At 41.8% G+C, this 26,082-nt stretch overlaps 1 protein-coding gene across 1 annotated transcript in view; it reads right to left on the minus strand.

Moving 5' to 3' along the window:
- The window catches only part of cacna2d2b (calcium channel, voltage-dependent, alpha 2/delta subunit 2b), a 33,065-nt gene that overhangs the window by 2,257 nt on the left and 4,726 nt on the right, over window positions 1-26,082 (minus strand). The window contains exons 2-37 of the mRNA XM_077002249.1: window positions 22,906-22,987; window positions 21,354-21,470; window positions 21,145-21,204; window positions 19,303-19,347; window positions 18,953-19,070; window positions 18,240-18,371; window positions 17,634-17,691; window positions 17,411-17,461; window positions 17,117-17,216; window positions 16,656-16,817; window positions 15,630-15,740; window positions 14,373-14,451; window positions 13,829-13,878; window positions 13,437-13,526; window positions 11,799-11,864; window positions 11,437-11,511; window positions 11,276-11,350; window positions 9,033-9,104; window positions 8,695-8,766; window positions 8,245-8,306; window positions 8,067-8,143; window positions 5,935-5,995; window positions 5,479-5,576; window positions 4,666-4,756; window positions 4,514-4,576; window positions 4,124-4,227; window positions 3,492-3,590; window positions 3,202-3,293; window positions 3,002-3,049; window positions 2,411-2,482; window positions 1,604-1,756; window positions 1,326-1,378; window positions 1,003-1,058; window positions 690-816; window positions 434-543; window positions 188-270 (exon numbers count right to left, since the gene is read on the minus strand). Coding sequence (XP_076858364.1) covers window positions 188-270; window positions 434-543; window positions 690-816; window positions 1,003-1,058; window positions 1,326-1,378; window positions 1,604-1,756; window positions 2,411-2,482; window positions 3,002-3,049; window positions 3,202-3,293; window positions 3,492-3,590; window positions 4,124-4,227; window positions 4,514-4,576; window positions 4,666-4,756; window positions 5,479-5,576; window positions 5,935-5,995; window positions 8,067-8,143; window positions 8,245-8,306; window positions 8,695-8,766; window positions 9,033-9,104; window positions 11,276-11,350; window positions 11,437-11,511; window positions 11,799-11,864; window positions 13,437-13,526; window positions 13,829-13,878; window positions 14,373-14,451; window positions 15,630-15,740; window positions 16,656-16,817; window positions 17,117-17,216; window positions 17,411-17,461; window positions 17,634-17,691; window positions 18,240-18,371; window positions 18,953-19,070; window positions 19,303-19,347; window positions 21,145-21,204; window positions 21,354-21,470; window positions 22,906-22,987 — 3,064 coding nt within the window. The remainder of the gene's footprint in view (window positions 1-187; window positions 271-433; window positions 544-689; window positions 817-1,002; window positions 1,059-1,325; window positions 1,379-1,603; window positions 1,757-2,410; window positions 2,483-3,001; window positions 3,050-3,201; window positions 3,294-3,491; window positions 3,591-4,123; window positions 4,228-4,513; window positions 4,577-4,665; window positions 4,757-5,478; window positions 5,577-5,934; window positions 5,996-8,066; window positions 8,144-8,244; window positions 8,307-8,694; window positions 8,767-9,032; window positions 9,105-11,275; window positions 11,351-11,436; window positions 11,512-11,798; window positions 11,865-13,436; window positions 13,527-13,828; window positions 13,879-14,372; window positions 14,452-15,629; window positions 15,741-16,655; window positions 16,818-17,116; window positions 17,217-17,410; window positions 17,462-17,633; window positions 17,692-18,239; window positions 18,372-18,952; window positions 19,071-19,302; window positions 19,348-21,144; window positions 21,205-21,353; window positions 21,471-22,905; window positions 22,988-26,082) is intronic.

Below are 26,082 nucleotides of genomic sequence, written 5' to 3' on the forward strand. Positions count from 1 at the left end.
GATAGATAGATAGATAGATAGATAGATAGATAGATAGATAGATAGATAGATAGATAGATAGATAGATAGATAGATAGATAGATAGATGGCAGTGATAAGGTGAATACATGAAGGAATAGAAACACTGAGATTGAAGTTCTATGAACCTGTCATTCTTTGAAACACTGGACCTAAGTCTACATCTTACCTTCTCACTGTAGTCAAAGCACTTCTCAGGTCCTTTCCTGTATCGAGCAAAGCTCAGGACTTCACAGGGAATCTCCTCTTGGACTTGACAAATTCAATTAAGGAAAAACTACTTGATTTTTTTTTCCATATTCCAACTTATGCAAGCTTGAAGAAAAGGCCTGTAGCTGCCACAAAAAAAGGGTTTTGGTAAATCAGAATTGCTAAAACGACTGTAGAGGCAAGCAGTCCTTTGCTGGAAGGATACGCTCAGTCCTGACCTGGGCGAGCCTCTCGATCTCACATGAGCTGCAGGGTAGAGTCTCAGCCACCACAAACAGAAGGTTGGTGTTCTCTATCCTCTTAGCATGGAACAGTCTGAAAGTCAGAAAAAGTGAAGATACCGTCAGACAAAGTGCACATGTGTTTGTGTGTGTGTGATGATTCTGATATTCCAAATATCAGAAACACACAAATTCACCCATGCAGAACTCCACACATGTGCACATAGCACACAGTTGTACCTGGAACAGTTTCCACAGTCCTGAAGAACGTTGAATGAGTTGGTGGTGTTGGTGAAGAAGAACTGACTCTGAATGGTAACACAGCTGCTGCTCCCTTTGGCTTCTGTCCCCTCAGCAAAGATATCGCCTGTAACCCAACACAGCCAGGCATACAAAACACCAGAAATCCTCTGAACAAGGACAGTGGATTTTGGAACTAAATGAAGTGAAGGCCACGTGAGAAACAACCATCCTAATCTACACGGAGTAAAACACACTGTAATATGCATGGAGTGAAACACACTGTGATCTACACAGAGTAAAACATACTAACCTGTGCTAATCCAGCTATTGAAAGCCAGGCCATAGAAGATTTGCTGCAGTACAGACCTAAAACAGGAGCGAAGTAGTATTTCCATTGCATACATGAACAACAACTGAATCAGGTGAGTGTAGAGGAGTGTAATTAGAGATGTGTAATGATGTAAAAAATTAGGCTTTATACATACAAAAGTGTATACCAAAAAACCCTCCACCTGGAGGTTTTAGCAATGACTGGCTCGATATATATGGTTCATAAACTGTGAGTGGGGCATGATTATTATTTGATTTAAAAAAGATATCACAAAAAATCTAAGACACTCAGGATGGGTTTACCATGCTACTGCAGAAGTCCACCACGCCAGACTGAGCAAGTCAGCAATGGAGGGCTATCAAAGAGAGGGAAGAAAGACAAAAAGTAGAGACAAAGACAGAAATAGGGTGAACTGAGATAGAGACAGACACAGAGAAGTACTACATTACTACTGTACAGTAGTTACAGCATATAACATCACAACACTGTATTACCTCCTCCAGTTTCACTGTGGGCATAATACAAAAGCCACTCAAAAGCTGAGAGAAGGGAGCAGAGACAACAGCTCCGTAAAACGCACCACAAAGACACGCTGGGGTGCAGCTCCCGTGCGACTACTGGCGGTGGGCTGACAGGCCGACAAATACTGGAAGGACTGGCGGCGGCCGTAGATGGAGTTGTTGTAGAGTGCGTGCATTAGGTAGGGGTCCACGTCTCCAAAGAACAGCCCCACCTAGGAGTGTTGAACAGGTACTGGGTTAGGCTTCTGACACAGTTGAGATACTCAACGCAGCCTGCCTAAAGTTCAACACAGCACTGAGAAAAGGTTCTGATGCCTCTTTTTCTTCTCTGTGGCATGAATTCACAATTTCAGGGTAATTGTAATTAGGGTAATTTGCTAATTAATAAGTAATTAGCAGAAAAATGATGGATGCATATTCCTGGAGTTTGTCTAGGAACAGTGCCCAGGTTCAGTCTAGGAACAGTGCCCAGGTTCAGTCTGGAAACAGTGCCTGGGTTCAGTCTAGGAACAGCGCCTGGGTTCAGTCTGGCCTCAGATTTTTGGCCTTGTAAGCCAGGGGGTTTGAATAGTTGGTTATCTTTGGCCAGGACAAAATAATAACAGTAACTTTTACATACACTCGGACAAATATTCCACAACATGCACAGCGTTCAATAATTCACTCATTTGTTAAATTACCCAAGTAACTGACTAGTGATGAAAACGAATGCATTACTCAATACATTATACAAGATAAATTAAACTAAAATATATGGAAACTGAAGCTGACAAGCTCCAAATGATTCTGGAAAAATATTACTCTGCCAGTAAACTCAGACTGTGTTTATACAGGTAAGACAGAATGGCTAGACAGGAGCGTGATACCTTCTTCCAGTGGTCCCTCTGATTAGACATAACCAGAAATCCACCATCATCGATTAGGTAGCAAAGCAGATCCTGCAAAACCAAGTTCAGGCACAACCAAGACACATGATAAATGCACAACCGTGTAATGTACATATGTGTAATTCACACCTGTGTAATGTACATATTTACATTTACATTTTATGGCAATTGGCAGACGCCCTTATCCAGAGCGACTTACATTTTTATCTCATTTTTATACAATTGAGCAATTGAGGGTTAAGGGCCTTGCTCAGGGGCACCTCAGTCATGGCCTCAGGTCTGGGGATCGAACCCACGACCTTCTGGTCACAAGACCAGTTCCCTAACCACCAGGCCATGACTGCCCACATATGTGTAATGCACATTTGTGTAATGTACACCTGTGTAATGTACACCTGTGTAATGTACATCTGTGTAATGCACACCTGTGTAATGTACATATGTGTAATGCACGTCTGTGTAATGTACATATGTGTAATGCACACCTGTGCAATGTACACCTGTGCAATGTACACCTGTGTAATGCACACCTGTGCAATGTACATAAAAACTGCAAGTAAAGTTCCTTACGTCACTATTGACTTCACAGTCCATCTCACATGATCTAGAAGGTCCACACTGTACCATACACACACACACACACACACACACACACACACACACACACACACACACACAGACACACACACACACAAGTTTCATTTTGCAGGCTTACGTCAAGATGATTATATTTTTCTGTAACAGTCCAAGACTATATCTGTCCACCTTACCTTATGGGAACCCTGTCTGCTGTCAGATACATTGCTGGCCAGGATCTTAAACTTGTCAACCCATGCCTCCAAATCTAACTTAACCCCAACCACTGAACACAGAAAAGAGAACACACAGACAAACCAGTGAAAAGGGTAATCAAACCATGAAGTACACAGCATAGAAGAGTGTAATATTAACCCAGATCAAAGACACTCACATGCAAATGCACACACACACACTCACAAATGCATACACACACACACACAAATGCACACACACACACACGTGTGCGCACAAATGCACACACCTGCCGGCTTCAGGCTTTTGCCTCCAACTGTGACCTCCACTGCTGTTGTGACGAGGATACCCACTGTACCGTTTTCCGTGATCAAGGGGTCATCCATAGCTTGAGATCAAAGGCCAGAGAGTTAGAAGTGAATGTGTAACAGTTCGACAGAAGGGTATTGCATGTTGGCACCAGCACCAGTGGATATACTAAAGCAATTAGCCATGTGTCACAGTGATTTCATCATCGGTTAGGCCACATTTGGCACAATGTGAAGTGGATAAATAATTTCAATTTATTACTAACAGTATTCAAAATAAACACTTCTTTTTGATTATTCTGTAGACTGCTAACAAGCTTTTGTTGCTAAGCAACACAACAGCAAAGATTACTCTGCTCAGTGAGGATCACATTAAAAGAATCCAGTTACTGTGAAGCGGTCACACGCGCATATATTGAGGATTTCACAAGGGCTTCCAAAACGGCTCAGCCTATTAGATGTTAGGATCAGAGCTATCTATTTCATACAAAATGATCTGCACTTATGCAGCAGTCCCGAACTTTGTGACCCTCCATATCTCTGTCCCAACTTGTGAAGTCATATGCATAGTACGTCATGTTAGGGAGAGTGACTGAAGTGATGTCTCACTCACACGTACGAGTCGGGGCTCGGAAGACATAGCCCTTAGAATCCAGACTGCGTCGGTAGAAGTTAGAATTAAGCGGTTCTAAATCTTCATCCCATGATTCGGATGCTCTACACACACAAACACATCCAAAACCAGGCACAGACACTCACAGACACACAAACACACCCAAAACCACAGACACGTACACACAATCAACAAAAAGCAGACACAGACACTCACAGACACACACAAACACACCCAAAACCACAGCCACACACAAACACATCCAAAACCACAGACACATACACACAAAAACAGGTTAAACACAAGATCAGATTTACTACACAGTCAAAGAATTTCCAACATGTGATTCTCAATTCCTCCACATATTTGGCCAATAGTTCAAACACTCACATGTTGGGATACACTCTCGTTACGCCTCCATTCGTGGATGCAAACAATGCGAGAAAGCCATATCTGTGCAGGACAGAAGTACATGACATATCTCAATAAATATCCTAACGAGAGCAATCCTTGCATGTTGGCCAGTGTGTTTATGGGCTCACGTGTTCAGATCTTTGTTCTTCCACACCCTTGTGGCCAGCTGCCAGACGATTCCAGAGTCCAGAATGAGATTATGGATGAGGCCCTGGTCACCTGTATAAGATGACACGTTTACACAATATGACTGAACATGTTGTGTTGACACACTAAGGGTTCTGTTTTGCAACATAGTCCAATGGCATTTCAACCTGCACATGGTGTGGAGGGGTGGCAGGTGGAGAAGATGGTGTCATTAACGTTGAGGTCAGTAGAGACATTTTCACACAGTGGAGACAGAGTGAGAGAGAATGAGAATGTGTGGTGATAGTGTTATGGTAAGTGCATTCAGGACCACTTGCACTAACTGACATCTGGTCTAACAGTCAGTCATCGTTGGAGTCTGACGTCTGGTCTAACAGTCAGTCATCACTGGAGATATTCTTACGTACTTCTTAGCTCCTGTAGCATCAGCACGACAGATGGAAGAGGAAACTGTAAGCAATCATATATCAGCATGACACTGTATGTCCATGGTAACAGCCCAGTTTTAGAGCGGAAAAGCGGCCCAAGTCTATTCTAAGACTAAGTCTGCTCCCACAGGAGTCTCACTCCTAGACTAGGCCCTGTACTCTGTTGTAACTGCTTGTGATGTTTGATTATTAGTAAATCAAATACCACAGATCAACATAACATCTGTGAAATCTGTTTGTTACTGTGATGTAAAGAGACAGAGAGAGAGAGAGAGAGAGAGAGAGAGAGAGAGAGAGAGAGAGAGAGAGAGAGAGAGAGAGAGAGAGAGAGAGAGAGAGAGAGAGAGTGTGAAACACAATACATACAGTCCTCAGACTCTGGAGTGATCTCCACCATCAGGGAGAGGAAGTTTTCCAGAAACTGTGTGTTGTTCTCAGCCATGTGCAAGCGCTTGCAGTACTCCCTATAGGGAAAACCACAACACCATCGAGAAGGTTTCTTAGTCCTTTCACAGTCCAGCAGTATCTCTCTCTCTCACACACACACACATACACACACACACACACACACTCACAAATATGCATGTACATACAATAGACTTTAGTACCACAGCTTCTCTCTCCCGCTCTCTTACTCTGTCTCTCTCTCTGTCTCTCTCTCTCTCTTTCTCTCTCTCTCTGTCTCTCTCTGTCTTTTTCTGTCTTTCTGTTTTTTCTTTCTGTGTGTGTGTGTGTGTGTGTGTGCGTGTGTGTGCGCGCGCGTCTCTCTCTCTGTCTTTCTCTCTATCACTCTCTCTGCACAGCATTATGTCCACATAGTACCTTGGAGCCAGGAACACATGGCCAGCTGACTCAAATGAGCTTGGTAACAAAGACTGCAAATCTATAAAAAGACCAAAAAAATTTATCTGTACAGAATATGCTGCATATTGCACATGGTATTTCAGTTTGAAGATTCTGTTTGAAAGACTACACCAAAGACAGACCAGAGCAAAACTGGTAAGAGTGGGGTTGAAGCGCCCCCTAGAGATAGTATTAATAAAATCACTCAAAGCATTTTTGAGCTGTCTGTTATTGAGTTACAACCCAGGCGTCCTGTAAGTCCTGTTAAGGTATACTGTTAAAATGTCCTGTAAGTTTTAATTGCTTTAATTGTTCAGTATCTTACTCCTCAAAGAGTGAGTTGAAAATACAGTAAGAGTTTGAGGGACACCGACTTTGACCAACTGCTTTTAGAGAGGATGTTGGTGAACAGCCAGAGATCCTCTCTTATTCCAAACTGACCCTGAATCCATCCCTGCTAATGGCAAAGGTCAGAACCTTTACAGAGGGGTCTCTAGGGGTGGGATGTAGTAAGAATAGAGCAGAGAAATGGCCTTGAAGACATACAATGCTAAAGGTCAGGCAGTCTAAGGAATGCTTCTGCAGTCACAAGCCGTTTTAGGCAGGAATTCTGGAGTCTTGAATCTTTTGCCAAGTCATGGTAAGTCTCAAGTTCAGCGACAAGTTCAGGCCAGACGAGGCCACAAGTGTCCAGTTTCAAGTGTCCAGTTTTCATGCCTCATAACAAATCGGTTCTCTGGCAAATCTGCCGTTTTGAAAGACAGCATGTCTTTCAGTTGCCAGGTCGAGTCTCAAGTTGTCAAACATAAGACTCAAGTCCGACCACAAGGAAGGTCATGTTCACATCTCTGGGCCAGCCTCCCAAAATCCTCACAGTGTTAAGATTATCAGTTTAACTCTAGAGCTAATTGGACAGCATATTTTACACCAACCCAACGAGTGTCCAATGACTGGCCATATTCTAATGTTGGGTGTGGCTTAAAATGCCACAAGACTCTTGCAGCTGCACTTATTTTTTAAAAATTTACATTTACATTTATGGCATTTGGCAGATGCCCTTATCCAGAGCGACTTACATTTTTATCTCATTTTTTTTTATACAAGTGAGCAATTGAGGGTTAAGGGCCTTGCTCAGGGGCACCTCAGTCATGGCATCAGGCCTGGGGATCGAACCCACAACCCTCCGGTCACAAGACCAGTTCCCTAACCACCAGGCCATGACTGCCCAAAACTTCTCAGATGCACGATGCATGTTCCAACATCACACAACAAAATTAAACATTATTTGTTGTGATAAACTTATTTCAGTATTTTTTTCTAATAAATTGTTAAAATTATTTAAATTCTCCTTGTTTAAAGGTTAGCTTTATAGAGGGCTCTTTAACAAAAGAACAGGAAAATTCTGCAACAATGAGGAACATAAAAAAAAAACAAAAATCAAATACAGGCCTATTATCTCATGCACTGTAGCATTGGGTTCATAAATACACAAAACAACATATGAGCAATAATAATTACATTTTTGAAATGCCAACACCTGCTGGAGATGTTTAAGGTTATCCACTACAACAAAATATTTCTACAATTACCATTACTGTTTGTACCTCAAATATCTGGAAAACACAAATTCACAGTGCACATCCTTTCTGGGAATTGTGAGATTATTATTAAGTTAAATTATTAAAATGCTCTAATGTATAATAAATAAGAAAAGGACATTTGGAGGGGACAATAAAGCTCAACCAGTCTTTCTTTATAGTTTTTATCGTGGTTTCTGTTTAAGGACTGCCAAGCAAACTCACACCCCCTAACTCAAGCCCAGTCACTTCAGAATGTTCCCATAAAAGATATAAACAAATAGTAAAACCTTCCAGAAGCCTCCCAACAACCTAGGTAGCCTTTGTTTGCCTTTTGACACAGCGACCTTGGGTTTGTGAAAGGCGCTATATAAAATAAACATATTATTATTATTATTTGATGCCTTTGATAAAGACACTTTTTTTTATAAAGACGCAGTAGTTTTTACTTTATACTCCCTCTGCTGAAACATTCACTTTTCTTTTCTATGTCTACAAAACCAGACAGTTGATGATTTAAACACAATTACTCACACTGCAGCTGAAGCATGACATCACTGAGGTCAGCCTGGATATAGTACTCACTGTACAGAGGCAGTACCAAGCCAAGACTGCAGGGGGCAGCAGCAGATCAGAGAAGGAAGAAAGCAGCACGTGAAACAGAACAGATTGCATAGTAGAACATGCACCTGAGTGTAAAAAGCTGGCTCACCTGTAATCAGTGTCATTGATAGGAGTCCAAGTATACAGCCGCACTGACTCATCTATGTACCGCTGGACACCGAGAAGAACTGACACTCAGTACGACAGTCAATGTTAAACAAACCAAACCAAAACAAAGCTTGTGTTTTACATGTGTGTAATGAGTTTGTTGAGCTTAGATTAATCATAATGCTTCTTAGTTACATAGACAGATTGACTGAACTCAGTTACATTGTCACATTATGCAAATTAATTCAATCACTATACTCACAAGGATGTGAGTCATACGTACAAAATGGTGTATACATTGCAGCTAATATCACAACACGAATCATATACCTCATCCACTGACTTAATGGAGGTTTTAATAGTCATATACCTCATCCATTAATTTAATTGAGGGTCTAAATAGTCGTATACCTCATTTGTTAATTTAACAAGGGTCTTAATGGTCATATACCTCATCTGGTGATTTAACGAGGGTCTTAATGGTCATCTCACCCGCTCTGCCATCTATCATTTGCCGTCGAATCTAAGAAGCAAATGTGTTAACAACATTTTTCACAATGGGAAGTACACAGAGTTACACATGAATGAGAAACAAGCTAGTCTTGTTCAGCTCTTGGTTGAGATATTCATTTAAAATGAATGCAGGTGTTAATTTTTTTATTTAATGCTCAATTTGAACTTTCTCTACAGTCATTCCAATTTCTGTGGGTTCTTCATGAGATTGGAATCTCCCTTTAAAGACATTTCATCCAAAATCTTACAAAGCAAAATGGCTGTTTATGTTTATACCTCTTGTTTACTGCTGTCTTCTACCTCAGCATCTAAGAAGTCCAAAGTCACAGGTTCAGGAAGATCAACCACCTAGAGACAGAATTTACCCCATTATCATGTTATAAAACACCTACTTCAGACACAAATATACTACCATAGTAACATCTACTGCCATAGCCTATTCTTGTAATGAAATCCTGTAAGCATATAAATATCAAAATCCAAAGTGGTTTTGTGTTTAACAAAATTGGCTTTGAAAGATTTTATCACAAGATAGTGTTAGATGTTAGTCATCATTGTGATTCATCATACAAGACTCTGTCTCATTGTCAGAGTCTATGTATCATTAACATCCCTCACTGACCAATCAGACACCAAACAACCTCCAAACCCAGGCATTGGTATTCCAAAGATCCAGTCACCTTTCAAACATGCTGAAGCTGTGTTAAATCACCACATGATCCTGCATGTGTTTGTTGGGGTTCCTTGTAATTTGTTTTATTGGTGTAGAAAAAGCTCCACTATACATTCACTCTCATTGATCTGTTTTATTCCCATTGATCATTCATTGTCATTCATCTCTCATTAGTCCCTTGCTTCACTAGTACTTGCTTCACCTCCTTACAAAAGCTAATTAGTGAAATCAAATGATATTATACAAAACTGGCATGTATATTTCTGCAGGCCACAATGGGCATGTCTGTGCATATACACTACCACTCAAAAGTTTAGGATCACTTGCAAATTTCCTTCTTTTGGAAAGAAAAACAAATTTTGCAATTCACAAAAAATAGTGTCCATTTCACAAATCAATTTAAGTGTATAATATGATTTTTAAAGAATAAAAATGTTTGTATTAAAGCCTATTTTTGTATAGAGGCTTATTTTGCATATAGTCCTATTATCAGCAATTCTCAGTCCTCTGCCTAAATTTCCTGCTATGGCTGCCAATCCAAGTTAAGAATGTTATTGGGCTAATTCGTTGTTAGGACACCCTTGCTCAATTGTGATTCACAGGTGAAAAACGTTATACTAACAAGTGAGCATAAAAGGGAACACAACATTCTAGGTTAGTTTAGTATCTGAAGCATCAGCAGTTGTTGGCTTGCTTACAGGCTCAAAATGGCCAGAAGGAAACAACTTTCTTTAGAGAACCGTCAGTCCATTGTTTTGTTAAGGAAGGAAGGTTACTGAATGCAAGATATTGCCAAGAAGCTGAAATCATCTTACCATGTTGTTAATTACTCCATTCAAAGAGTGACAAACTGGCTGTAACACTGACAGAAAAAGGAGTGGGAGGCCCCTTGCACAGTGCAAGCAGATAAATATGGAGAAATGGAACCTGTCAAACACCAGTGTCGGCATCAATGGTCAAGAGGCGATTTCAGGATGCAGAACTTCATGGCAGAATTGCCAAGATAAAGCCATACCTCACATTGTCAAATAAAAAGAAAAGACTGTGATGGGCCAAAGAGAAAAGACATTGGACACTGGAAGATTGGAAGAAGGTGTTGTGGACAGATAAGTCCAAGTTTCAGGTATATGGAACAAAAGAACATTTGTGCAGTGCAGTACCAATGCTTAATGGCATCTGTCATGCATGGTGGAGGCAGCGCGATGGTCTGGGGATGCTTTGGAGGTGGTAAAATTGGAGATTTATACAGAGTGAAAGGGATCTTGAAGAAAGAAGGCTACCACAAGATTTTGCAACACCATGCCATACCCTGTAGACCGTGCTTGATTGGGGCCAATTTCATCCAAAAACAGGATAATGACCCCAAGCACACCTCCAAATTGTATCAACAATATTTAAAAAATAAGGAGTCAGTCGGAATTCTGACTGTAATGGAGTTGCCTGTCTCCGGATCTGAACCCTATTGAGCTGTTGTGGGAGTAGCTTAACCATATGGTATGAAGGAAGACTGCATCCAGTCAGTCATGTTGTGGGACATGCTAAGCATGAGGTGAATCATGGGGTCACATTAGATTACCTCGAAAAGTTGACAGCTAGAATGTCTAGAGTCTGTCAGGCTGTAATTCAAAAGATGGCTTCTTTGATGGAGGTACACAGCCATCATTTTCATTAAAATCAATATTTCTTATTCTGACAATGTCTGCATGTCCTGTTTATTTGCATTATTTCATAATCTTAAGTGTGTTTCCAAAATTTCACTGTGATCCTAAATTTTTGAGTGGTAGTATAAATATAGTGAGCGGAGCTTTTATTCTTCTCAGGCCTAGTTTCAAGAAGCTTTGCAGACCTTGTTGTGAAGGTTAGGGTGAAGAAGCAGGTATCCATTTGGATCAATGGCGAAGATGTATCCATTGGCTCCCAGCTATAAATAAAAACAATAACAAGAACAACAGTCTGTGCCTCTGGCGTTGCTAAAACAGAAAATACTGCGTGAGAGCAATAGCTCACGTGGTACCGCGACGCGAGCCTCTTTAGTTCATCAAGGTGCACGTCAACCGCCATCACACCCAGAATCAGCTGGTTCTGCAGAAACGGCATGACAACACAACAAAACATAGCAAGAGTACCGCTGACTACAGTGACAGTGTACATACAGTGTTAACCAATAATACATAATTAAGTACAGTAACAGTAATAGTGCAAACAACCTAATTTCAGTGAGAAACCTCTTCTACTTAATGACCTCACATTCATCAAGGTATTACGTCCTTACACCCAAGAACATACATACCTAGAATTGCAATTCTTGCTACCAATCATGTGCTGTATGCATAACAATTGACTATATGACTTCTAAGTCAATGCAATACCTGAGAGTTTCCGTCCATAGTAAGATTAAAGACAGGCATCGTCCCAGTCACCACCAGGCCCAGACCCTGTCAGGAAACCACAAAATTACAGAATCATCAGAGAAGCAAATATACCTTCCAAATGGCACTTTATAGCATTTACAGCTATCAAAAGCTCTATGCTGGGTTCATTTACCCACCAAAGTCATAAGAGAGGAAGACACAAAATGTGTGTGTGTGTGTGTGTGGGGGGGGGGGGGGGGGGGGGTGTCTTTTCAAATGCTGCTTTGGACAACCACAAGAGGTGGAGTGCCAAATGTTGTTTAGGGACTTTTGCATTTCATTATTGCTTATACATTACAGTCTCCTATTACTCTATCACATAAAGATCCCCTCCACACCAAACTGATTAAATGAAAGAGCACCTGACATGTTTAAAGGGCAAATGTCCAGAGAGGGACACCACTGTTGCCCCCTGGGATCTAACCCTGAAATGGGCCTGCTCTTTTCACCACTGCTTCTGCACTTAGATGCTATAAATAGAGCAGCACACGCAGTGCAAACATAACGGATTCACCAGCCGCCACGAAAGCCCCTCCAAACCAGCACCAAATGTGTTTCGTTTTCCCTGCTGTGCTATCAATGCTGAAGAATGCAGAAGAATACAGAATATAGAAGAATGCAGAATACAGAAGAATACAGAAGATTGGTATAAGACATGAATAAACGATTGGAAATGAGCACAAGAATACTGGCAGTAGTGGTGGAAATCAAGAGCCAGCTCTACTGTGCCCCGATATATACTGTATGCATGTATACATATATGTATATATATGTACAGTATATGTATGCATATATGAAGCCTGAGAACACGTCTCCGCACGCTGCCACCTGGTCTGCACACCCCAGCTCAAGGTGTTTGGAGCAGATTCTAAACCGCAGACCGTCAGATCCAAACCCTCCGCGTTTGGAAAGACGCCCACGCCCCTGGCTTCAAAATTCAGCTACACAGTCTCAGTGAAAGAGCGGCAGTAGACCGTAGCAGCTTAATGGGCAGATTTGCAAGTCGTGAATTATATTCAGTTTATCCAGGACACAGACGAGATGCACATTAACATGCACAAGGCTCAGATCGCCTTGCTCACGCCTGCAGTTGTAGAGTGCTTTAATAGGTTTGCCTGTCTCTTAGGTGCATTAAACAGTCTTCCAGTCAGTTAATGGTTGGCTGGCAAGCAAACTGTACTAACTAGTATCTGTAGTGGTCGGCTGGATGGTAGTGGGTGTTGTGTGGGTATGAATGTGTCAGGAACAGCAGAGTGGTTGACGGTTGGATTTTTACAGTCTCTCAGTTACAGACCAGTAATTCAAGGTGAGAAGTGAATAAGAAATTGTGCATAGAATCATTTTACAGACTTGTTGGTAAACAGGTACATACTGCACCTATAAAATATTACCTGTGTACTAACCCCTTTGAATACAGCTTTACCCTAGTTTAGAAATATGAAAACACCTAAATGTATTTGAGTAACAATTTCTCTTCTCAAGCATCTCTCCATAGAAATGGATCGCTCTATCAACGTGTCCATATGGCAGCAGCACAGCAGAGTGTCATTGTGGAGCTGGTGAGTAAAGATTAATGAATCAGAGAGACCCTCTCACCAGGGCGTCCTGGTAGACGTTGGTCCACTGCACCTGCTTGGCGATTTTCCCAGCCAAAACCATGGGGCGGCCCAGCACGTCCAAATACTCCTATGACACATGCACACACATGCACGTTAGGCACACGCACAGGCATCAGGCACGCGCACGCAGCTATGGACTGATTAGGACAGCATTTTATGTTTTGTGTTACATTCTGTATGAGTAACGTAGGTTCAGGTGTGTCATATATATATATGTATATGTGTGTGTGTGTGTGTGTGTGTGTGTGTGTGTGTGTGTGTGTGTGTGTGTGTGTGTGTGTGTGTGTTTGTGTGTGTGTGTGCGCACGCACACGTATGTGTGTATGTCCATGTGTGTGCGTTGTACTTGTGCGTGAGATTCACATTCACCTGAGTGTTAATCCTTATGGCACAGATGGAGCGGATCTCAAAATAGTAACCTACAGGAGAGAGAAAAGAGGAGGATGGGGAGGAGATGAAAAATGAGTAAGACAGAATGTGTGTGTGTGTGTGTGTGTGTGTGAGAGAGAGAGAGAGAGAAAGAGAGAGAGAGAGAGGTGGGAGGGAGAGAATGGAAGATCTTCCTCTAAGTGCAAATGCACAGATCAGCAGATACAGTAGTCAGAGTAAACACATAAGCATCACACTAGAAGATCAAAACATATAAATATAAATTCTAATTTGTATCCCACACAGAGACAAAGGGTGACCAGTACTCAATTACAACATTACTGACCCTGAGAAAGCTTTGCTGAAAGACGTGCAATGCATGACTCTATACCAGTGTGTGTGTGTGTGTGTGTGTGTGTGTGTGTGTGTGTGTGTGTGTGTGTGTGTGTGCGCGCGTGTGTGTGTGTGTGTGTGTGTGTGTGTTTGAATCTGTGATTCACAACCCATACCCCACCTTCACTGACTTCCTGACCAACACACACACCTTTATTTGCGCAGGCGATCCACTGCAGTGGAGTAACATCATAATTGTGCTGTCCCACGGAGAATGTAAACACCCGAACCTTCAGAGGGAGTTCAGACATTGACATTTTACTCTAAACTGTACAGAACATTTTCAGGGTTGCCAACTTTCACGCATTGAGTGTGAGACACACGCATTTGACCGTTTTCACACGCTCTCATGCCACACTTCCGATATCTCACGCCGAGAAAAAAAATCTAGTTTATTTACCTCTGATCCATATCTATGATTCAATGAGTTACTAGTTCGCTCTGGTGCCAACCACCGGCGATCGATCGATCGCGATATAACACTTAATTTGTGTCCATTTTACACCCCCCCACCCCCCTTATGTCCATCCCCCCCTCAACAATCTACACTCTCCACCTCCTCCAGTAATCTTCAAAAGTTGGCAACCCTGCACTGAGCATTCAGCTCAGAGTAGTAGACACTGGGAACACATCTTTCCAAACAGAGCAGACAGGACAATCACTAGAGAGTTAATGTAAACTGAATTAGTGCCTACAAGCTACAGTCACTGTTCCTACAAGCACATCAAAAAGAGTAAAACCATGGACAGTTCCAAGAGGGGCCAAGACCTATCCACAAAGGGTGAGTTCATTCAGGAACATTCAGTAGGGTTACTGAGAAACACCTAGTTGTACTGTTGATATCTCCTTTCCAATGGATACCTAACAGGTGATGTGTAGCTGGGTGTATGGGTAACCCTAACCCTGTAACCCTGTCTTTTGACCTGCAATGTGTTACATGTGAGGAGATTAGCTATAATATTAGTTCTAGATGTGTAATGACTAGCTAGCTAGCTAGTTCAGTTATATGCTGTGCTAACAGCTCAGTCAGCCTCGGTGTCACACGACTGCAGATATCACACTGGAGAAGTACAGAAATACAGAGCTAGTCATAGCTATTCTAGCAAAGTTGCTGTGCTACTACTTCAACTTAGAAGTCGCAGACACAGCAGAGCTTGTTTGCCCAGCAGGACGTTTGCTAGCATTAATTGTTTGCTCTGTAACGTAGCCTACAATGTTGGCAGTTTGGACCTACATCTTCTTTTTGAGTGAGTGTGATAAATTGAATTGCATCTACACTTGACAAGGACTGAGATATTGGCATTAGCCCATTTGGCTATTCTTCTTATTTTCAGCAAGATCTACAGCTAGTTAGCTCCATGTTAGTTCCCCTTTCCTCCGTAGCCTCGTGCAGATGTTTCACACTCACCGTCTTGTTGGGCCAGTTGTACTGCTCAAAGATGTCCTGTGCACGGTCCTCGCCGCCGTCCGTGAAGAGCATAATGATTTTATTGCAGTTCGCTCTGGGTACATTTGTCTTCTGCATAAGTGACAGGTTGAAACAGAGACAGGTGGAAACAGAGACAGAGACAGGTTGAAACAGAGACAGGTGGAAACAGAGACAGAGGCAGGTTGAAACAGAAACAGGTGGGAACAGACAGAGGCAGAGACAGGTTGAAACAGAGACAGAGCACAACAAACAAAAAACAGGGAAGGAAGACATCAGTGACAGGAGGTTGTTTTTAACTTAAAAATCGGATAATACTAACTCATAGTTAAGATAACTCAGTAAACATTGAGTTAAATTGAGAAAAATTCTAAAGTGAAATGTGCCATATTTTGTCAATTGTGATTTTTACACCCCAATCGAAATTTGTCTTTCGCATTTAACCCATCTGTGCAGTCAGAACACACACACACACACACACACACACACACACACACACACACACACACACACACACACACACACACACACACACACACACACACACACACACACACACTAGTGATTACTAGGGGGCTGTGGATCACACGTGCCCAGAGCGGTGGGCAGCCCTAGCCCGGCGCCTGGGGAGCAGTTGGGGTTAGGTGCCTTCCTCAAGGGCACCTCAGTCATGGCCTTAGGTCTGGAAATCGAACCCACGACCTTCCGGTCACAAGACCAGTTCCCTAACCGCCAGGCCATAACTGCCCCGTGAGATATACTGTTTATGTATGTGTATGTTTTCCAAAGGGATAAACAATATATTTGTAATGAAGACTTGAAGAGGTTTTTTTCAAAGTAAATAACACAAATGTCTAAACAAATTGGCTTTGCAATAAGGTTAATTTTGCCAAATGTGTTAAAGCAAGGATCATCTTAAGAAGTTAAAATTACCATTTTCTCTTGACAATGGATCTTATGTTACCTTAATGTTAATAAAATATTGTGTAGCGCTTGGTGACGTCTTACGTTGAGCAGCTGGTTGAAGGCGAAGTGGAAACCTGACTTATAGTCAGTTGTGCCCTTGGCCTGCATCTGTGCCACGTGCTCCTTGAAGATCTTTTTGTTCCGCACATTCGCTTGGACCAAGTGCTTAAAGCATGGCACTACGGCCTCAGCCTTCTCATTAAACTGGCAAGAGGGAAGAGGGTGGGGTCACGAGAGAAAGAAAAGGGAGAGCAGGAGAGAGAGAGAGAGAAAGAGAGAGAGAAGTATTGAGGAAGGAAAAAAGAACAGAGTCAGAGAGACAGGAAAAAATTGAAACTGCAAGTCAAAAATACTCTCTGAGGACCTGAAGAAGTCTATAATTAGAAAGCTCTCACAGTCTGCGTGTGTGTGTGTGCGTGCGTGTGTGTGTTTAGGGCTGAGTTCTGCAGTATTAGCCCATGAGAAACTTGAAAGAAGCCAGAGATCAGGAAGACCCTGCTCACCCGGGCCACGTTCACATAGTCATCATCAGACAGGGTGTCCAACATCTCTGTCACAGAAGCCTTGATCAGCTTTAGAGTCAGACCACTCACACTGCCACTCCTGCAAAAAGATACAGAGGAGACAAATGGAGAGAGAGAGGAGATGGGACAGAAAACAGAGGAAAGAAATATATGAGCTTATATGTATAATTTTGATGTATTAGTTAATACATACATAGCTTCATGTTACACCTGCAAAAATAAATAAAATAAGTAACTATTTATGTGTGCAATTTATGTGAGCTGCACACTCACACGTCCACGAGGATCACCATGTCTTTGGGGGATGAAGCTCCTTGAATATACCTGCCATTCAGAGGTAACAAAAAGCCCCATCACATTAATCCACACGAGGTCACATCCAAAACATCAACAGCATGGCTTCATTAAGAAGTCACCTCTACTGTCTTGGTTATTAGCAGTGCTTAACATGCTTGTGTGAAATATTCACAGACAGGGAAGAATCACACAGGCTAACCATGGTCTACGCCGCACATCATACAGGTCGATCTTATCTGGTGCTCGCCACGGTGTAGCTGCAGAGAGAAATGTCAGAGACCACAACAGCCTAGATTAAAGGCATATTTCACTCAGTTGGAATGAAGGTCTATGAAAGGATCTTTGTGTACTTAACTAATAATAATAATAATAATAATAATGTTGAACAACAGAACCATACAAGGACATGATGGTGTCTGTTCAGTCATCTCAGTGAAGTTAAATGGGGTCGGGTTTGTCTCACAGGCAGGAACGTCAGAGCTTTGTACCATGAACTGCTTTAATTGTATGCAGCATAGTGTAGGGGGTAACAATACTGCCATTCCTGTCGGAGACAGGGGTTCAGTCCCTGTCTGGCCAAATGGTCTATGCTACACCAATAAAAGTCTTAGGACTCCTAACAGTACACTCACCAACCTCTTTAACATGGTTGAAAATTGTGAGATGCTCCGGATAACAGGAACTGCCAAATGTGTAAATGTGAATGACAGACAGTGGGAGCCAGATAGCATTATGCAAAAAGGTTTCTACTTTAAGGTCAAGAATACACTTTCCTCTGTAAAAACACAGAGGTCAGAGGTCATACCTGGATAATACCTGGTGACCCCTGTGGCACTGCCAAACGCCTGCCAGAGCAATGAGGGGTCCTCCCTGCTGTTCTCCATGAACACCTTCTCCAGAGCCTGCGTCCAGTTTAGTTCATTCAGAATCACTGGCGCTACAGAGGTGGAGAGGGGAAAAAGAATGAGGGAGCAGGGTAGAGGGAAAGAGAGACAGACAGAGTCAGAGAAAGAGAGAGTAACAACACCGCACCTACACTCTGTGAGCCAGATCCAGCTTTTTTTGTTTGTTTGTTTTTTTGGTTAGTCAAAGCCAGTTCCCACTACAGGGCTGTCACGCACCAGCTAGCCATGACAAGCTCCCACCATCACAATGACTCTGGTTGAAGTTTGGATATGGTCAAATTGTACTGTCTATGAGCAGATCTGATTGGTGATGCATATTCAAAATATAATCAACCCATCTTGGATTCAACAGCAGTGGTCTGCAGAGTGTCTCTATGTGGTGCAGTCACCCCAAGCTCAATGACATATGGGAGCTATTTCCACTTTGCTAAAAGTATTGTAGCAGAAAGACCATTTTAAGTATTTAAAGTGAACTTAACCTTAAGCATTCTCTCCCTTACACCTGAGATAATATATGATTACATCTGTTTGAACTCACAGATAATTGGGTGGAATATTTATTTTAAGCATTTAATTATTGAAAGCAAAAATAAACCCTGGGTTTGGTTCATACCGCCTTTGTAGATATCAGTAGGAATCTGTACGGCTGTATAGGAGTAGTTGACATTGTTTTTGAAGTTTGGGTCATACACAAACTCTAGCTTCAAGGACGTCTGAACCTCGATCTCATCCTGGTGAAGAAAATTGTGCGTAATATAAATTTGTGCACACACACACACACACACACAAATACACACTCTTGCGCATATACTCACACATTCACTTGGACGCACACCCAGACACACACATGCAAACAAACACATTCTCCCACACTGAATATATCAAGTCCCACTTTACCAAAATGAACATCTTACTGAAACTCTCAGCTTCAATAACTGAAGACAGAAAAACCAGTGCACTCACATAATCCAGCTCAGACTTGGAGTCATAGTACTCAACATCCCACTCCTGCAAAATCAGAGTTATTTTTTAATAAACTGGTAAAAATACTAATTTCACAGTTAGACAGAAGCAGGTAAAGGTCAACGTCATGGCCCACTGCCCAAACTGTGGGGACACATACGTTGACATGCCAAAAATCAAGAGACAGCAGTGAACTGATCATGAAGTGCCGTTACTTTTGGAGGTGGCTGGGGAGCAGCCTCACCTGTATTAGTTCTGGTGTTATCTTGTGCATGAGGCTGAACCCTGGCCAGTGTTGTCATGATAAAATCATGAATGATTACAGTTCGAACAAGGCATGATGGTGGGGGCCGCACTGATGGGATAGTGAAGATGTGCGAGTATTTGAAGATTCCTCGATCCACGTGGGCACTTGGATAATCTCTTGCCTACTAGTTCCTGTCACATGACTAGATGAAGCCTACTAGTTCCTGTCAGATGACTAGATGACTGACGAGTTATGCTGTCAGAGGTTGTGGAACCTAGCTAGCCACATTTCAATGTAGCTCATCTTAAGTAGCAAATTACTGGTACAAGCATAGTGGTTAGTGCTGAATGCACGATGTTGCCTGTGAGAAGTCATTTTTCTCCCATTAACAACATAATTAAACAAGTAGCTAGTTGTATAGGTGGATTACATCAAATAATTATTAATTTCAGTAGCATTAGCTATGAGCTTTGTTGGAGAAAGATATTTGAACTTCCTGGCTTTTAACATGGGATGTCCATGACAACATTAATAGTGATGAGAATTACTGTAATTATTACTAATGCAGTAATATAACAAAAGATGAGTCATATCAAAATTTGACTTCCTACCCATTGCTAATATGTGCATAAATAAGTAACTTCACGTTTAACATTTATTGTTAGTTATGGATAGAACTCAGTGGATGAATAATTTCACACATTACACAGCAGACAGGCTGTCCAGAGCAGGGCTGCTAATGGAGGTCTGCTCAAACCAGACTTGTGTTCTGTTCATGTGTCCCAGAAACCAGCTTTTACAATACAATCACACACGGCAGCGAATCTGTACACAGCGTACATGTAAACCCACACACACCCACACACACACACACAAACACACACATTTTCATATATCTTTATCTATAAACATGCACAATTAACTTTCATATAAGACAAATTAGAGTATCCAAGAGTGCACAATTGTTTTTAAATGCTCTGTTTTTCTCAGCACTAAGTGACAATCTCTGCTGAAAGTGACCAGTACCAGTGACCACTATCATATATATATATATATATATATATATATATATATATATATATATATATATATATATATATATATATATATATATATATATATATATATATGTTTATGGTCATTTGGTTATGGTTGTGTCTGCATGTACCAGTGCATATTACTCAATGTGTGTGAATGTGTGTTTGGTGGAGGCAGTGGTCTCAGGGGCTGCATGTGAAAATGTAGGTCATGGGTGGAGGATGCTGCTCTGGCTGGGTGACATTCGAGCCTCTGACCCAAACGATAACACAGCAACACAGCAAACCACCTGGAAAAACAGCCTGCCATCATCTGCTGATCTTAAATCCCTACAGCCACTCGGTTCCTCATCCTCATCTCCCCTTCATAGTGTCCTGCACATGGTACAAATATCACTTCACCTTGATAGTGTCCTGCACACTGTACAAATATTACTTCACCTTGATAGTGTCCTGCACACTGTACAAATATTACTTCACCTTGATAGTGTCCTACACACTGTACAAATATTACTTCACCTTGATAGTGTCCTACACACTGTACAAATATTACTTCACCTTGATAGTGTCCTGCCACCGATGAGCTGCTTGCATCTTCTCTGCTTCATCAGCCAGTTTCTGTTAAAAAATGAAAAAAAAAAAACATTACAATTACTGATATTTTTTCTCATATTTTTGTAATGTTTACCATTACTTCAGTACTACCATACATGTTTTAACAAAAATTTCAGAAAGGTTACCACAGGTCATCATCCCCACTCACTCACCGTTAAAGCCTTCTTTTTTTTTGCCAGGAGTTTCTCGATGTCTGACGCCACCTTCTCCACTACGTCTCTGGGATTGTTCTGGACAAGGCTGTACTGCCTCCTCTTCTCACTGTATATCTGCAGTAAGGGTCAAAAACAGGTCAACTAGGGAACACACTTGATCCGTACCAGCCACCGTTTCCACATCACACATCTTTAGCACTCCAGCTCAATCTTACACAACTTTTAGTAGTTAATAAAATTTTGTCTTTACAAAATCATCATTGACCAGTCATGGAAATATTTAACATAGAGATTTCCACTCCATATTTATTCTGTGAGACAAATCTCAAACCTGATCTGAAATACGTTGTCTATATCTGTGCGTTTCACACTGATGGTGCCCTGATAGCTAATCAACTGAAGACTGCTTGGTAAATATTGTGCTGTAAATGTCCACTAACTCTGTCCTACTAAAGGACCTGTGGACCCAACCGTTTTCTTTAGTGCGTTGTTTCCTGGTGTCTGCTTGTGTTGACAAGGTCTTTCCCCTTGGCGAGATCTGAGGGGGAAGCACTAAAAGAGGCGGGGCCGAGTGAGGGCGGATCATTAGTTCTGTAAATAACCCTTTCTGGATGCTCACCACAGCATAAGTGTTCAGATCAATACGAAGACTGGGCATGACTCCTGCTTGCAGATCTGACTGGCACTCACACACACACATGCACACACAATAACACTGCATCTCCATCTTCCATAACCAAAGCTTATGTTCTGCATGTAGAAATGAATGTTTCTTTCAGTCATCTGCTGAGGACACACATCCACATCTCTCAAATGTTTTGTAACGTTAAAAGCAGTGGGACCCTGTTGTGTTCGAGCTTCAGTGCCCAACACAAGTACCCTGTTGCCAAGATATCTGTGTGGACTGAGGCATTGGGGCAGCAGGTATAATCACCCACTGTGCCATCTGTACAGCCCTCACACACTGAGCGTTGATCTCAGGACAAGGATCAAAGGAAAGGTCATAAGGTTATAGGTCAGTACCGGGGACAAAAGTGTAGATGTGAGAGGGTTCTGGTCTCTCTTCCCTGTTCAGTTTTCTTTGCCCTGTTGCCAGGACGGCAGAGTGGTATTTAAAATGCCCTGTGATAGTATCTCCTCCTAAGGAAACGCAGCCACAGTAATGGAGTCCAACCCCCCACTGCTGGCTAAGGCTACTGTGTAAAAAACAAGAGTATCACTTACACACATTTACCAGACTAACACTTACACACATTTACCAGACTAACACACACACTTACCAGCCTAATCTTTACACACATTTCCCAACCTAACACTTGCACACATTTACCAGCCTAACACTTATACACATTTACCAGACTAACACTTACACACATTTACCATCCTAAGACTTACTCAGATTTACCAGCCTAACACTTACACATACAGGCACACATAGACACACACAAGTTGGACTATTCAGTCAGAATACTTTGAAGAAATGACAGTACCTGTCAATCTCTCTCTCTCACTCTCTCTCTCTCTCATACACACACATACACACACTTACCCCCTTAAGCTGCTGTGCTCCACTGATGTGCTGCAGGACTCTGTCAATCTCTTGCTCTATACGCCGAGCCCAGTGCATTATCCTATAAACACAGTAGCACATATCACTGCATTATCCTATAGACAGAGACACGGAGAGACTTTTAAGAGACAGAGACATTGAGAGAGCGCATAAGAGACAGAAACATCGAGAGAGCGCTTAAGAGACAGAAATTGAGAGAGTGTGTAAGAGACAGAGACACTGAGAGCATATAAGGGACAGAGACATTGAGACAGCCCTTAAGAGATAGGGACATTAAGAGAGTGTTTAAGAGACAGAGACATTAAGAGAGTGTTTAAGAGACAGAGACATTGAGAGAGTGTTTAAGAGACAGAGACGATGACAGAGACTGGTGAGGACTGAAACAGTCACAAACACTGCTGACAGACGCAAGCTGAGATGAGACTCAAAGGAAAGATTGCAGCGTTTTGCAATCACCCCGTGTGCACACACTAATAATTATCACCCTGTGTGCACACACTAATAATTATCACCCCGTGTGCACACACTAATAATTATCACCCTGTGTGCACACACTAATAATCATCCTTCTTTACAACCAGGCAGCATGCAAGCATTAGCTTGACTCACATCAGCGCAGTCAAAGAATCACACGCATCACTTTCACAAATCTCTATTCCTGCTAACAGTGCTCTGAACACAAGCGGCTGTAATTACACAATGACCTAATCCACATGCATGCACAGACGCTCAGATTAAACGTTGCCTCTACTCTTTAATCTCATAGTCACTCTTTCATTTCACATTCTATGTACTGGGCTGAACCTGAAGAAAAGCTTCTTAAACACTGATACAGTGACACTTCAAACCCATGGGAGTCAGCCCCTTCTAGTCACATATAGTATTTGTTGTAGCACTTATTATGTTACTCATATAAACAAAGTAACTATGGTTACAGTCTGTTGCTGGCCACAATACCCACTAGCCGCCCTCCCAATCTTCAGCATCTGACCACACAGCCGGATGGGTGATATCAGCTAATCAACAATGACCTCCGCAGAAACCATAGCAGCGCTAGATTTCATACACTCATATCAACATAACACCCACTCCATCACTACATCACAGTGTGACTGCTGTGTCGGTGATTGACCACTCTAACAACAACTGGTCAGCAGTTTCCCAGTGGTCAGAAACAGAGCAGTGCTGATGGGAGCAGAGACCAGCTGATAATGTGTGCATGGCAACAGCCTGCTACTGTGTGCATGGCAACAGCCTGCAACTGTGTGCATGGCAACAGCCTCGGGGCTACAGTCTGTAACTGTACTACTAGGTCTAGCTGCAAAAGTGAGCTCATGTGCAGAGTAGGTGCTTGTAATTAAGCTTGTAATTAATTTACACTGACATACTGAATTAGCCTTTGTAAGAGTATTTATTAAAATCAATACTACTGTAGCTATGATAACTCATGCATAATTATATTGGTAATAGCCATATAATCAATACATTGTCTTATATAGACAGAAATATGTCCTTGACATTTATAGAAATGCAATATATTAACAGTAAAACAGGTGGGCGGTCCAGTGTCATTACACTAAAATAAACTGACAATGAAGGAAGACTAAGAATTAGTGGTGGGACTTTAACGCGTTAATTTCGATTAATTAATTACAGGAAAATTAACGCACTAAAAATATTAACGCATTTTAACGCATGAGACACTTTTGCACCGTGGAATGTTTCCCCGTGCACGAGTTCCAGACATACAGAGTATATGGACGCACAATAAGATGAGCATGATGCAGATGACTGAAGAGGCTACGCTGGTGGATGGGAAATTTAAATTTTATGTAGGAAGGAGTTCGCTTATCACGGGAGCACTTCCACCCTTCGTTACCACACCAACGCAAAACATGTTGGGGCTAACGCGCAGGTCAGTAATGATCACTTAGCCACTTAGCTGCTAATTGTATTCCTAGTACGATATGGTGAACAAACGTCCGTATTTTCCGGGACATGTCCGTATTTCACATCCTGTCCCGGGCGTCGCGGGTTTTTTTTAAGTGAGGAAATGTCCTGGGGTGAGTTTCCCAAAACGTTCTTAGCGCTAAGTACTTCGTAACCTCGTTACGAGGTTACGAAGTACTTAGCGCTAAGAACGTTTTGGGAAACTCACCCCTGGTTTTTAAATTACCTTCATTGGACCATTAAGACTGGATTAAACTTTCGCGAGTGACCGTCGCGCGCGACTCCGCACGCGTTTATACGTGACGCGTCATATTATTTAGTGTTGTTCGCTCTCTGTGGTCGAAGCTAAAGGCTTGCAAGAAGCACTGCAAATTGTGTCAACTGATGCAAGTTAAGAACTGCCGTCCAGAAAGACAATGTCGAAGAAAATCCAGCAGCTGTATGATGAGGAAAGGGAAGTAAAACAGGTTATTGTGAAGAAACAAATGTGGCTCTGACTGGGGATCACTGGACCTCTGTTAGCAACAAGAATTATCTTGGTGTCTGTGACAGCTCATATTATAGATGATGAAGATCCAGTCATTTGCTTTGAGCATGCAGAAGACCACTTATAGGCACTATGGAGATCCCTGTGGCAGAGGCCTGGAAAATTAAAGAAAAATATACCATCTAAAATGGTATTAAAAAACATCTTCTGATTAACTTCAATTCTTCCAATATCCTGAGCAAAACTTCCAAAATTAAACAACATTTTTGGTCAGAATTTCCAGTGTTCTGAACTGTTTTTTGCACTCATCTATTGGTCTATGTAGTAGACTGGTGGAAAAATAAACAAGATGTTGAAGTTTATGATTATGTTCATTGATTCATTCATCATTCAAACTTAAATTAATATTTCTCATGTTAAATACTGAAATGCGATTAAAATGCGATTAATTTCGATTAATTAATTACAAAGCTTCCGATTAATTCGATTAATTTTTTTGATCGCGTCCCACCCCTACTAAGAATATATCTGCAGGAAGAATGGGCAGCTGAGAGAGAGATAGAGAGAGAGACATACAGAGGGGTGGATATGGAAAAAGAGAGACAGAGAGGACATCAAGGACACTATCTTAAGACAGAATGCGTGTCAACGCACAATTACATCTACACAAAGAATGATGTCCCAATTAAAGCCCTGACTGCAACGTAAGTGCAGCCCCT

Source organism: Brachyhypopomus gauderio, chromosome 1 (genome assembly GCF_052324685.1).
Source record: "Brachyhypopomus gauderio isolate BG-103 chromosome 1, BGAUD_0.2, whole genome shotgun sequence".
Lineage (NCBI taxonomy): Eukaryota > Metazoa > Chordata > Actinopteri > Gymnotiformes > Hypopomidae > Brachyhypopomus > Brachyhypopomus gauderio.